Source organism: Telopea speciosissima, chromosome 9, assembly GCF_018873765.1.
Source record: "Telopea speciosissima isolate NSW1024214 ecotype Mountain lineage chromosome 9, Tspe_v1, whole genome shotgun sequence".
Classification (NCBI taxonomy): Eukaryota; Viridiplantae; Streptophyta; class Magnoliopsida; order Proteales; family Proteaceae; genus Telopea; species Telopea speciosissima.
In genome coordinates this window covers 53406779-53419013 of record NC_057924.1, presented here as the reverse complement: position 1 = coordinate 53419013, position 12235 = coordinate 53406779, and the positions used below count along the sequence as shown (strand labels likewise).

General features: G+C 40.1%; 1 protein-coding gene across 1 annotated transcript; it reads right to left on the bottom strand.

Moving 5' to 3' along the window:
- Positions 1-2659: 2659 nt before the first annotated feature.
- On the bottom strand, positions 2660-5037 carry LOC122639086 (ABC transporter C family member 3-like; the record flags this gene model as incomplete). Its single annotated transcript, XM_043831922.1, has 5 exons — positions 2660-2789; positions 2944-3183; positions 3857-3920; positions 4369-4674; positions 4816-5037. Coding segments are annotated over 5 exons (933 nt in total), but the record flags the coding sequence as incomplete, so codon positions are not given.
- Positions 5038-12235: the final 7198 nt, after the last annotated feature.

The following is a 12235-nucleotide window of genomic DNA, read 5'->3' as shown; positions in this document are numbered from 1 at the left end:
CATTTTGTCACCCCCCTGGAGGCTTCGCGTGACGATGATGAGAACCCTTCAAAGCGTAAAGCCTGGCGTAGATGTAAGGCAATTGTCTACTTCCTCGAATTCATCCATAAATCAATCCAAAATACCCTTGAAAGTGAGAACCCTGCACAAAATTCACCGGAGCCAAAACATGAGCATTTGGACATTCCAAATCGCCCTGGAAGGGCTAGACCCAATTCAGTTTGTTTTAGAACCAGCCCATGTAGCCCAAAATGCACTGTCGATACTCAAACCTGGGGTAGAAATTAAAAAGTCCTGAATCGACATTGAGATACCATTCCATCGACATTAAAAAAATTGGCCAACCTATAGTAAACAGTCCCTGAGTAGACATCGAGCCATGTTCATTGATAGTAGCTCGATGTCAACTTTATCCCTCTTCGATGTCAGTTCCTGTGTAATCCAAGATACCAAAACCTGCCATGTTTAGCCCAGATTTTGATTCCTTCCATGATCAAGCCCGATTTTGGCAACTTGGAAATGAATTTTGGCTTCCTTAGAGGCCCCAAACTTTAACTTTGGCAACAAAACACTTGCTCACACCTCATTGGTCATATTTGTTGTAAAAACTCCAACCATCGATGCAAAAACACCTCATAAGATACCCCACCAACGATTCATATCAAAATTTCAGTCCATGGACGAATTTGGGAGTGCACACACTCCATAAACTATAAATATCCCCTCTCTCACATTGAGATGGGTCCTTGGTCCTTGGTTCTTAGATTCTTTGTCAAGATGCTTATAGTCACCACTTTTAGTGAGTTTTGAGTGCTATGATGAAGTGTCGTCTAAGGGAGAGTCAACTCAACCCCTACAAGCGGCAATTCGATCCTCAAACACTTCTCCCCTGAGTCACAAGAGGGAGGCCTCCAATCCCTTGTCTCCAAGTTTCATCCCACTAGGTAAAGCTCCCCATTTTTCTTTCAGTATTTTTATTTCAACTCATTTCTTTTCTTACTTGCGTTTTGCATCTCAAGAGAAGGTGTGTGATCTCATCTCTTTACATGGTGATCACACACACACCACCCTCTTTTTGTAGTGTTTGTCATGTTCATCTCTAATGCATATTTTCTCCTTAGGGTGGAGTTCTTTCATGCATGCTCGTTTCCTTCCTTTTGTCATGTCTGATCTCAAATATGTTATACATGATTTGATGTTTACATGCTTATTTAGATTTTCTTCATGTTTCTTGCACACTCATCATTATTCATGATTCCCAAGCCTCCCATAACCCTTCACGTATAATAGGTCCATAAATCTACATATCATCACATTTTGATCTCTTTCATGCATTATGCTGGGATTTCTTTTCCTTATTTTCCATGTATCCATCATCATGACACTTCCATCATTTTATCACCACCACCTCATTTATTCATGTGTGATATTATCCATATGCAATATATTTTGGTTCTCCCCTATATCAATTTACTTTACTTTCTGTATACTAACCCTTCCTTTGTAGTCAAACCTCCGGGTATGTCTCCTACACTCACCTTTGTATTCTTACTCTTTTTTTCGTTGTACTTTACTCTACACTTATATTGTTAGTTAGCCCGTAATAGAAAGACTGGCTTGACCAGGTGGACTGGGGTTCCTAATAGCTTCTCTGGACCGTAACATGATCTATACTCAAACTAATGGACCGATCAGTCCCCAATGGGCATTCCAGGAGTTAACTTTTCTTTTGCGGGTCCTAGACTCTACTAGTCTAGGTGGCGACTCCCAACACCAATTTCACCACTCTCTCTTTTCCCCACGGAGGGATGAGGTGGAGGACATGTGGCAATCCACCACCAAAAATCGATTTTCCTCACACATATGAATAGAATACATGAATGATTGATGATGGTGAAGTGTCTTGATTGATTAGGCTGTGTTTTGCATGTTTGTGTTCTTGCATTTTCATCTTACGGTATTTATATTTTTTATTCAACTATTATATCGTGTTTATTCCAGTTTAGGCTTCCTTTTGATAAAATCATTGTCTAGATGCTATTATTTTGGTTATTAGGCTGTGTTATTGCGTATTTTTGCTCCTAGAGCAACCATATCATTGCCATACGTGATTTATTCCTCCGATTTTTTTAAAACTATTATTTCTGTCTAGTCCATTTAATTGCCATACGTATCTGTACGTGTTTGATTACCTTTCCTAAACTTACTAACTATGGTATTTAGCCTTATGTATTGGCATATTCAATTGTATTTTCAGTTGCCCATTTATTTATCTAAAAATTTATATTTTTCATTGTATTTTCAAAGATTTATCTTCCACTTGGCCAAATTCATTTTAACTAAAACTTCAAATGTGAATAAGAGGCCTTGGTCTCTACATGTCTATAGAATTTCGGCTTTATCCAATGTGCCACATGGTTTTTTTTATTTTTTTGCTAAGGATCAGTAAGGAATGGATTAATATGAAAAAGAAAAATACAAAAATTTAACAGTCTAAAGATAACACTGTCCTACTAAAACTTCTCCTCAGGTATATAGACAAACATGAAGAAAAAGTTACAGACAACCTTGATATCTATTCCAATGCCTTCTCCTAGCAAAATTTTGTTAAAATACCAATGTACCTCAACTTAATGAAGCCTGCTTATATTTGGACATACAAAGCTCACTTATTTAGCCTTTAAAAAACTAGGAACTACATCTTTGAGTATACTCTTTAACAAGCTGTGAAAATGATGAGGATTTGATCTCTAGCAATTTGGCTGGGGAATCATATTCCAGTACAAGGCCTGCTTAAGATAAGAAAACATGTCAACTTGATTAGGAAATAACCTAAAAAAGTATGAAAAGATGTATTACTGAACTCAATTGAACCCATTTGGTTGTATTACTGAACTCAATTGAACCCATTTGGTTGTGGTATACTAATTACTAACTACTAACCATTATCAAGAAGGAGGACCATATTGATATCAAGAATTGACGTTATCCTATGTGCGATTGTGATGACAGTAGACCTTGAGAAGTGTTGCCTAAGTGTTTGCTGAATTAGATAGTCAGTTGCAGTATCCACTGATGCTGTAGCTTCATCAAGTACTAATACTTTACTCCTCTTGAGTAATGCCCGTCCTAAACAGACTAATTGCCTTTGACCCATGCTCCAATTCTCTCCATTCTCAGTCACTGCAACAACCACCACCAATAAATAAATTAATAACAGCCACCATATAAAAATTGGTTAGATATTTAGGATCATATTTTCGTTAATATTTTGATCTACTACTTTCTTTTTTTTTGGAAAAAGAGTTGGGCTGAGATGTTGGAGCATTCACTAGAAGTTAGTCATATCAAATAACAAGAACTTCAGAGGTATTGTAGCCTTGTACATGGATAAATTGATGTTAACAAACTTTGATATACATTGAATATGAGAAGAAGTTGGTTCCATGGTTCATATGGCAGCAATGGTCGACCCTTCAAGGCTATCTTGAGGACATCGAATGGAAAATAACACACTGTCTTCGAGAAGCAAATCTTGTATTAGACTTCCTAGCTAAATCAGCTGCAAAATTCGATACTTCTTCTCCTATTGACTCATGGCCTGCTTCTGTAGAATAAAATATTTGATTTGATGCCCAAGGGAGACCTAGGTTTTGACGGTGTTAATTTGTAATCTTGCAATTCTTTTTGGCTGCTTCCTCTCCCCTTTTGAAGATCTTGCCATAGGAGAGGGTTAGGTCCAGCAGGTCTTGTTTTTAGTTTCTTGGCTCTTCGAAGTTTCTGTATATCCTTTTTCTCTTCTTAATACAATTTTGAATCCTTTTTGGAAAAAAAAGAAGAGAATTAAGAAACTAACCTGCAGAATCAAGCATCCCTTTCTTCTTTCTAACTTCATCACCAAGTTGGATTCTATCTAAAGCCTAAGACAACAAAAAGTTCATGTTAACTTACCACCTTGCTTGAATATTCAAGATGACATAGAATCGATCATTAAAGATGAGTTGTGAAAGATGAAATGAACAAAGGGTGCCAAGTGAAAATAGAAAAAGGGCAGTAAGAATAGTGCACTTCCCAAGTCACAATTAAAAAATATCTTAGACCAAACATGGCCCAAAGATGATCTAATGCATCCAATGAAATAATTTCATTATCTTAGTGGAAAGAATTTAAATAAATGAAAACAAAATACAAATAACATGACCGCGATAAAGGATTTCATAAAAAATGACATCTTAGAAGGATTTCATAGAGTTACATGCCCCTCAATTGTGACATGTTTGTTTTGTGTAAAAATCATCAGTAAGCAGAAGACATGTCCATTCTATATTTTTCATTCTATAAAAGTTTCATCAAATGAAAAACTCTCACCTCCCAGATCTCTTCATCAGTGTACCCTTCAAGCGGGTCAAGATTGCTTCTTACAGTCCCCTCAAACATTGTTGGGTCTTGCGGAATGATGCTCAATCTTGATCGCAAGTCATGGAGGTTAATCTTAGAGATGTTGATACCATCTATCCAAATTTGACCAGCTGTAGGTTCAAGTACACGGAAGAGAGCTTGTACGAGAGTTGATTTACCACTTCCTGTTCGCCCAACAATGCCAATCTTCATCCCTCCTGGGAAAGTGCATGTGAGACCTCGCAAAACAAGAGGAAGGTGTGGGGCATATTGGACCTACATACATATCATATAATTAAACCATGTAGCTTAGTAGAATTGAACTACCCTGCAACATTAGGCTTCAAAGTGTCCATTCCCTAAAATAAGGAAATAAGTAAGGAGATAAAAACTTGAAGAATCTAAATTAAGAACTACCTGCAGATCAATAATATCAATTTTCCCCTGTGATGGCCATTCATGAGCTGGCCTATTTTCTTCTCCCAATAGAGGAAGTTCACTAGGGATGTAGGTGTATTGTAGTATTCTCTCAACAGATATGATTTTTGTCTCAAGTTGATTAAGATCCCATACAACCCCATGCAAACTGAAACCAAGCCCATATGTGACTGCTAAACCCAGAACACCTTCAAGAGAGAAAAAAAATTAAAATTGAAATCATTGTTTCATGTGAGAAATCTATTTTGACTTCCCTAAAGGATGATTTATAAGATCTCATGTTCAACTTGGATTCTTAAATTAAGGTGGGGGGGGGGGAATAAAAAAAAAAGAAAAAAGAAAAAAAAAAAAAAAAAAAAAAAAAAAAAAATAAAAAAACAAAAAATAAACCATAAAAAAAAAAAAGAATAGAAAAAAAAAAAAAACAAACAATAATAGGACGGGGGTTTTGGGCAATTAAATTTTTATTTTAGTAAAGGAAGGGGGGAGAGAAAAAAAAAAAAAGAGAAAAAAATAGGTTAAAGAGGGGGGGAAAAAAAAGAAAAAAGAGGGCCAACTCACGGTAATAAACCAATATTACAATACAATAATATCGAGTGCGAAAGATAAAGGAATATTACATTTCCAACGATCATAAAATAAGCGGAAGCGTTCTGAGTTACCTCATGTTCACACGGCTAAGTGATACATAAATAGTTTGGATGGATATCCCGAATGACCATAGCATAACTACCCCAAAACAAGTATAATAATAAATATTTATACAAGGCACGTGGCCCCAAAAAAAAAAAAAAAGAAGGGAACAAGTCCCAAGTATCAATACAGCCCGTAGGCACAATCATCATGGGCAACCATCGCCATGATCCTCGCCACGGTCTCCTGGCTCCACAAGAATCATCCGCATCAAAATCTAAAAAGAATGTGTACACGGGGTTAGCTCCACCGAGCTAGTGAGAGAGAAAAGGGGATGCACAATCACACAATCACAAATAGTCCATGGTGCATGCTATTATTAATTCATTTACCACCTAACACACAATGCTAAGTCAATGGGTATATGCTACTGCAATAACTCGGGAAGACATTGTGGATCCTTCCATTCTCACCACAATGCAACCTCAATTATTACTATGGAGCCCGCGCCGTCGTAGTCATCACCACCCGCAGGCGACCGGATAACCATTACTACCCCTGGCCTGGCCTCTCTAACTCTCCACAGCAACAGGTGCTCGCTACCCAACACCTAAACCCCTGTTGGTAAGGGTCGTAGCATAGGGAACTGAGCCATTTACCACCTAACACACAATGCTAAGTCATTGGGTATATGCTACTGCAATAACTCGGGAAGACATTGTGGATCCTTCCATTCTCACCACAATGCAACCTCAATTATTACTATGGAGCCCGCGCCGGTCGTAGTCATCACCACCCAGAGGCACCCCGATAACCATTACTACCCCGGCCTGGCCTCTCTAACTCTCCACAGTGCAAAGTCGGCTACCCAACACCTAAACCCCTGTTGGTAAGGGTCGTAGCATAGGGGAACTGAGCCATTTACCACCTAACACACAATGCTAAGTCATTGGGTATATGCTCTTGCAATAACTCGGAAGACATTGTGGATCCTTCCATTCTCACCACAATGCAACCTCAATTATTACTATGGAGCCCGCGTGCCGTAGTCATCACCACCCAAAGGCAGACCCGATAACCATTACTACCCCTCCTGGCCTCTCTAACTCTCCACAGGTGCTGTGCTCGCTACCCAACACCTAAACCCTCGTTGGTAAGGGTCGTAGCATAGGGAACGAGCCTAACCACGATATATACTACATGAATCCTATCGTGTTGAGAGGTACATCCGGGTGTGTCAACGCCCCATTCCATCTAACACCGGTACCAAGACAACACGGTGCATACAGACAAGAATGAGATGCAATATACAATTCCATCGTACTGGGGTTCCGTGCCGATTTCCCGCACCGTAACTCCAACACAAATCCATATCATCCAAATCATCATCATCGAATAAGAATAAATGCAAATATGCAATCATGCTTGAATGATAATGTCACAATATAATTCATAAATGCATGAATAAGCAATAGTAAACAAGCTCAAACAGTCACCTAAACCCACTCACCAATTACTTCAAATGGAGTTTGTATAAGCGCAACGATTCCTCTCAAAATCACCCCATTGCACATATGTTGGCGCTATGGAAGTGAATAAGAGTGTGAGAGAGTGTAGGGGAGGCCTCATAGAGAAACCCCACCGTTTACATAAGTTATAAGCCTTAAAACGCATCGGAGGCAACGCGGACTCGGCAGCCTGCCTCCGACCTTGCCTCCGACCTTCCCCGCAGCTCGTGACACATCGGAGGCAAACATCGGACTCACGCAGCCTTGCCTCCGATGCAACCCAAGTGTGATTTCAAGGTCTTTAAAAGCCCAGTGGTTGTCCCATTTGGTTCTCTAAGCCTCAAGGGACTAGGAGGGGTGTCTTGGAGTCTATTTGGGTCTTAGAAACACCCAACATTCAAAGATTTAAGGGGGTTTAAAGGATCAAAAGCTCAAAAATCCAGATTTGGGGTTTTCTTTGGTGGTTGAAGCTTTAGAATCAAATAGATTCAGCAAGAGGTCAAAATAGAGGTCTTTATAGGATTGTAATGAAAATGGGATAGCATCCTACAAGGGGAAACTACACATGACTCGAGCTAACCCTTTGGGTTTCAAAAAGAAATCCCCATCTTGGGGCTGCAACCAACGAACCACCCAAGCTCAAACGAGCAAGGGGGAAGAGAGAAAAATGGGGGAAAAGGGCACTTGGCTTACCTGGTTTGAGGTACACACGAGGTGCCCTCTTTAAAGCTCCAAACCCAGCAGCCGTTTCCTTCTTCTTCTTCCCTTCCTTCTCCTCCTCCTCTCCTCCTCTCTTCAAAGCTCTCCTCTCCTTTCACGATTAGGTTAGGAAAGAGAAAGAAAAAAAGAAAGACTAAGGAATAGTCTTACCCCTCTCTCTCATATAGACTTCACATTTATTGGCCTATTTGGATAAGGCCTCATAAGTGTAACCTAGGGTCTATTTGGGTAGGGTCAAACATGGTAGGGCACCAATAGCACCTTAGCCACAGGGTCTCACCCACAAGGGTCCTTGTTAGCAAGCATTGGATGCGGGGTCGGAGGCAGCCGAACCTTGCCTCCGATGCGAGTAGGAAGGTGGTTCCCACCATAAGAGGTCGTGGCCTTTGGACCACACTTCGAGGGCTTTGAGAGGGCAAGAAGCACACAACAAAATTTGGTCAACTACTTACCCCTCGACACGTCAAGGTGCAACCTCCGTGGTCCCGACTAGTTTCCACAGCAACCTCGTACTATGGTCAATATAGTCGGTTTGACCACCAGTGAGAACAACTCACCGCATACGTGGCGTTGATAACTACACGTCACGGGAAGAATTAATAATTAATTATACTCCTGGTGCGGGTATAACATTCTCCCGCTTACAAGAAATTTCGTCCCCGAAATTTGAGGCAGCTAGGGTCTCATGAGAAGGGCTGTTGGATAACAACATCCCAAGTCACCCACATCTTAAACTAAGTCAAAGGTCGGATCAAGATGAGGCAAGGCCTACATGTCATAGCAAGTCAGTTCCACAACTCTCTTTTTCTTACAGGGTCACATTACCACAGGGGGTGTGGTTCACAATAACCCTAGGAAAACAGGGTTCCAACTACTAAGTTAAGTCTCAAGGAACAAAGGTTCCCTAGATCTTCCGGATCGGGTGATACCACTCTAGCCTTCACTACTCTCGGTCATTCTTGGGTTACAGGATTTAACTCGTCCATGACCCAACATAGGGTTTACATTCCAAGGCTTTCACATCTGGTTGTCTCATTACCTAACCCAACTTTAGAATGATTTAGAATATTGATGGAATCTCCTATTGTTCACTCCCAAGATCGGAGGGAACGCATTTGGTGATCCATTACCCCATTCATATCCGTCGTTGGAGAAGGTCTTATTACATCCTTCGCTTCAACTTTCACAACCTTTAAGCCTACTACACGCTTATCCCACAAGGAAGAGTCCACATCAGTCCTCTTCGATAACTAATAACCCTTTAATAGTTTTGGTCCAAGTCAACTCTTCAAGCAGTCTCAATAATTAACCTACTCGGTCATTAAATTCATTATTCATTACCCTAAGGTTTGGTCAACCAAGGTCGGGGCTCCAACTAGTTTCACAAAGAAGGTCGAGGTAAGTCATACTTATAGTACCGTAGAATCACTCTAGTCACACAAGTCCAAGGTTCTAAGGGATAACTATATATATATATCACACCAATATGTAGGCATAGATTCAATAATTACATTCAAATTCCTATGGACATATCTCATCATCTAGGTCAATCCACCGTAACAAGAAGTTCTCGTACGGTTCGCTAAGTCCTTTCTTTGGAAAGTCGAATCACGGTGTAGGACTTTCTCTATGAGTCTAAACAAGGTTTGGATGGACCAAGTAAAGTCCAAATAGAGTCATCACTAGCTTGAGGTGTTATGAGTGACTTCCAAATACACGTGACCTTCATGGCTTACTCAAATAAACAGCCCAAACCAGCCTATTACTTTCCTTTCCTAGTACCTACCCACAGGTTTAGATTCTACGCACCCCCTTAAGGGTCTCTACCCGCATAGATTTAGGTTTCCCTATCCATAAGGTTTGAGTCCTTACATTCATAGGGTCTAAGGATCTTCATCCTCAAGGGTAACTCTTCTCCTTTTAGGTAAGAGAGGAGTCACAACCGGTTACCAATGCCTGCTAGTTCTTATTAGCTGGCCCAGTCGGGTACAAGTCCTAACCTCTTTCAATTTTTTAGGTATTAACTAGACTCATGTGGTCCCCACAAATGGGTCACACAATAGGGGTGTCCGATCTAGGGTATAGGCACAAGATCATCACATATAGGTGTGGTCAAAAGGTCTCCAAAATAGGCTCAAAATCTTAAAAGAAATCGGGTGGACTCACAAGCGACGCCGCATTCGGGTGCGTTCGTGACTCCTCCGTGAAAATAGGTAGAGCGGATTAACGGCGGATGTGGAATGCAAATCCGTTCATTCGTCCGGTCTCGAAGTCTCAAAGGCAGAGAGAGTTGAAGTCAAACGGATCTACGAATGGATGCATGAGTGTGGATCTGCTCGTTGATCCGCACGCTTTTAAAATGATAATTTCGAGTTTTGTGCGGAGCGGATTCACGACAAGTGGATCCGCTTCGCTCGCTTGTTCGTAGAATTTTAACAAAATAGAGCCACGAGTTTTAAAACGCATTTTTGGCTCCAAAGAAAAGGACATAACCGCAGGGGAGAAAAGCTCTACAGGGACTTTCGCTCAAGCTCCCCCTTAGGTGGTTTTCTTGTAATCCTAAGCCTCAAGGTTCAACTCTGTTGTTCAAGATATGGCTTTCTTCTCATTCCTACTTTCTCTTTCTTGGATTTGGGATGAATCATCTCAAGTTGTGATCATGTCTTGATTTTGCTTGTAATCCCATGGCCATGTACACCAAGTCCATGCCAAAATCGATTGGTCGAACTAGGGTTTTTAGATGTAAATCAAGCCCTATTTGATCGATGGCACTAAGTTGTTGGATCCTCGTTTGATTATTGCATCTTTTATAAATTTTCAAGTGTTTGCAAACATTTTAGAGATTGTTGCTATGTTTGTCATGTCTAGTTGAATTTTACTAGGATTATGTTCAGGTTTTAGTTGTGATAAAGTCATCAATTCACAATATTTTGGAAAAACTCTCCAAGTTCAAATCTAATTCTTTTACATGCCATAAAATCTCATAAAAAAATTATCACATTGTCTTATCTTCAAACATATTTCCTTGTATACATGATTGTTGATAAAATCCTTAGAATCTTTCCTCTTCTCTTTTGCCATATTTGATTCGGTCTTACTAGATAGGGCTTAGCTTACATTCTCTGAGTTGTCACAAATCATATTTACTTGTTTCCCAAGATTCAAACTTTCAACCACAAAATCTGAAAATTTTCTTTGAAGTTCAAGGCATGCTCCATGATTGAATAAACCCATTTCTTGCTTGAACCCACTATTTTGTATAAAATATTACTTTTTAGGCATATTATGACCATGAATCTTCATTATTTATCATGTCATTCACATAATGGCCATGCCTTTCCTTTTTCTCCAAGTTCTTAGATCACAATTTGATAAAAAAATCAGAAATTTCTAGCCTAAGAATTCTGCTGTAATTTAATTTGCTTTGAAAGGAAAATCAAGGGCTAGGTTTTGAACCTCATAACCTTACATTGATCATCTACTTAGGCCTTAGCATTCAAGGTATTAATTTGCTATCTACTTGGCTTTTGGCTGCAGGTTAAAACAATCAATGGCTCCAAGAACACAACGTGCATGCGTTGAACAAATTGCACCAACTGTCCTAGATCCACTATGGTTCCAAAAGATAGAGGACCAAGAGCTTTATCGAGACTACTTCCGCTTCAGAAATATAATGGAAGGGCGGGATGTAGTGTTGGATGATCTCAAGCTTATAAGGTGGGGCAGAGATTTGAGGCATTGGGGTGGACCAACATTCTCAACCTTCCTGAACCATACTACCCAAAACTCATCAGGCATTTCTATGTAAATCTGAACACCGAGAACCCGGGCACACAAAACTATCGGGTTGTTTCATATGTAAAGGGGGTTCCTATAGCCTTCACGCAAAGACAGCTTGGCCGACATTATCAATGTCCATTGGAGGAGCAAAGACCTATTGTTCACCTAGAAGGAATCCCTATACCTTCATCAGGTGGGAGGTATTGACATTCTGACGACCATAAGGCGGTTGAACCTACGAGTGGTGGATGGCTTCGATGAGGTCACGAAGCAACTCTTCGACCAGACTCGACGCCTAGAGGGTATCGAGAGAGGGGTAGATGACATCAACACCTTTCTTGGTCGCGATGGTGGCGGTGGTGCAAATGACTATCCCAATTTTCTCTCAACAAATTGAAGTTATCCCGGATCAGTTCTTCTAGTTCTTGTCTTAGGATGAACAACTGGGAACTTTTAGAAATGGTAGACTTGTATATTTAATCTGAGATAACCAGAATCAAATGTTTCGAATTGGAACAAATGGGGTCTTGCATTCTGAGTTGGGAAAGGCACAGTTATGCCCAAACAGAGAATCTGGAACAATTATGGTGTTTAGATTGGTATCTCTTGATTGAGTAGGATGGAGTCATATGTTTTTATTGGAATAGATGAAATCATGAATGTTGAAATAGGAAGGATATGATTGCCTCCCAAGAAGATTTGGAACAATTTGATATTTGTAATTAATCTTATATGTATCTCTATGTATTTACTTAATT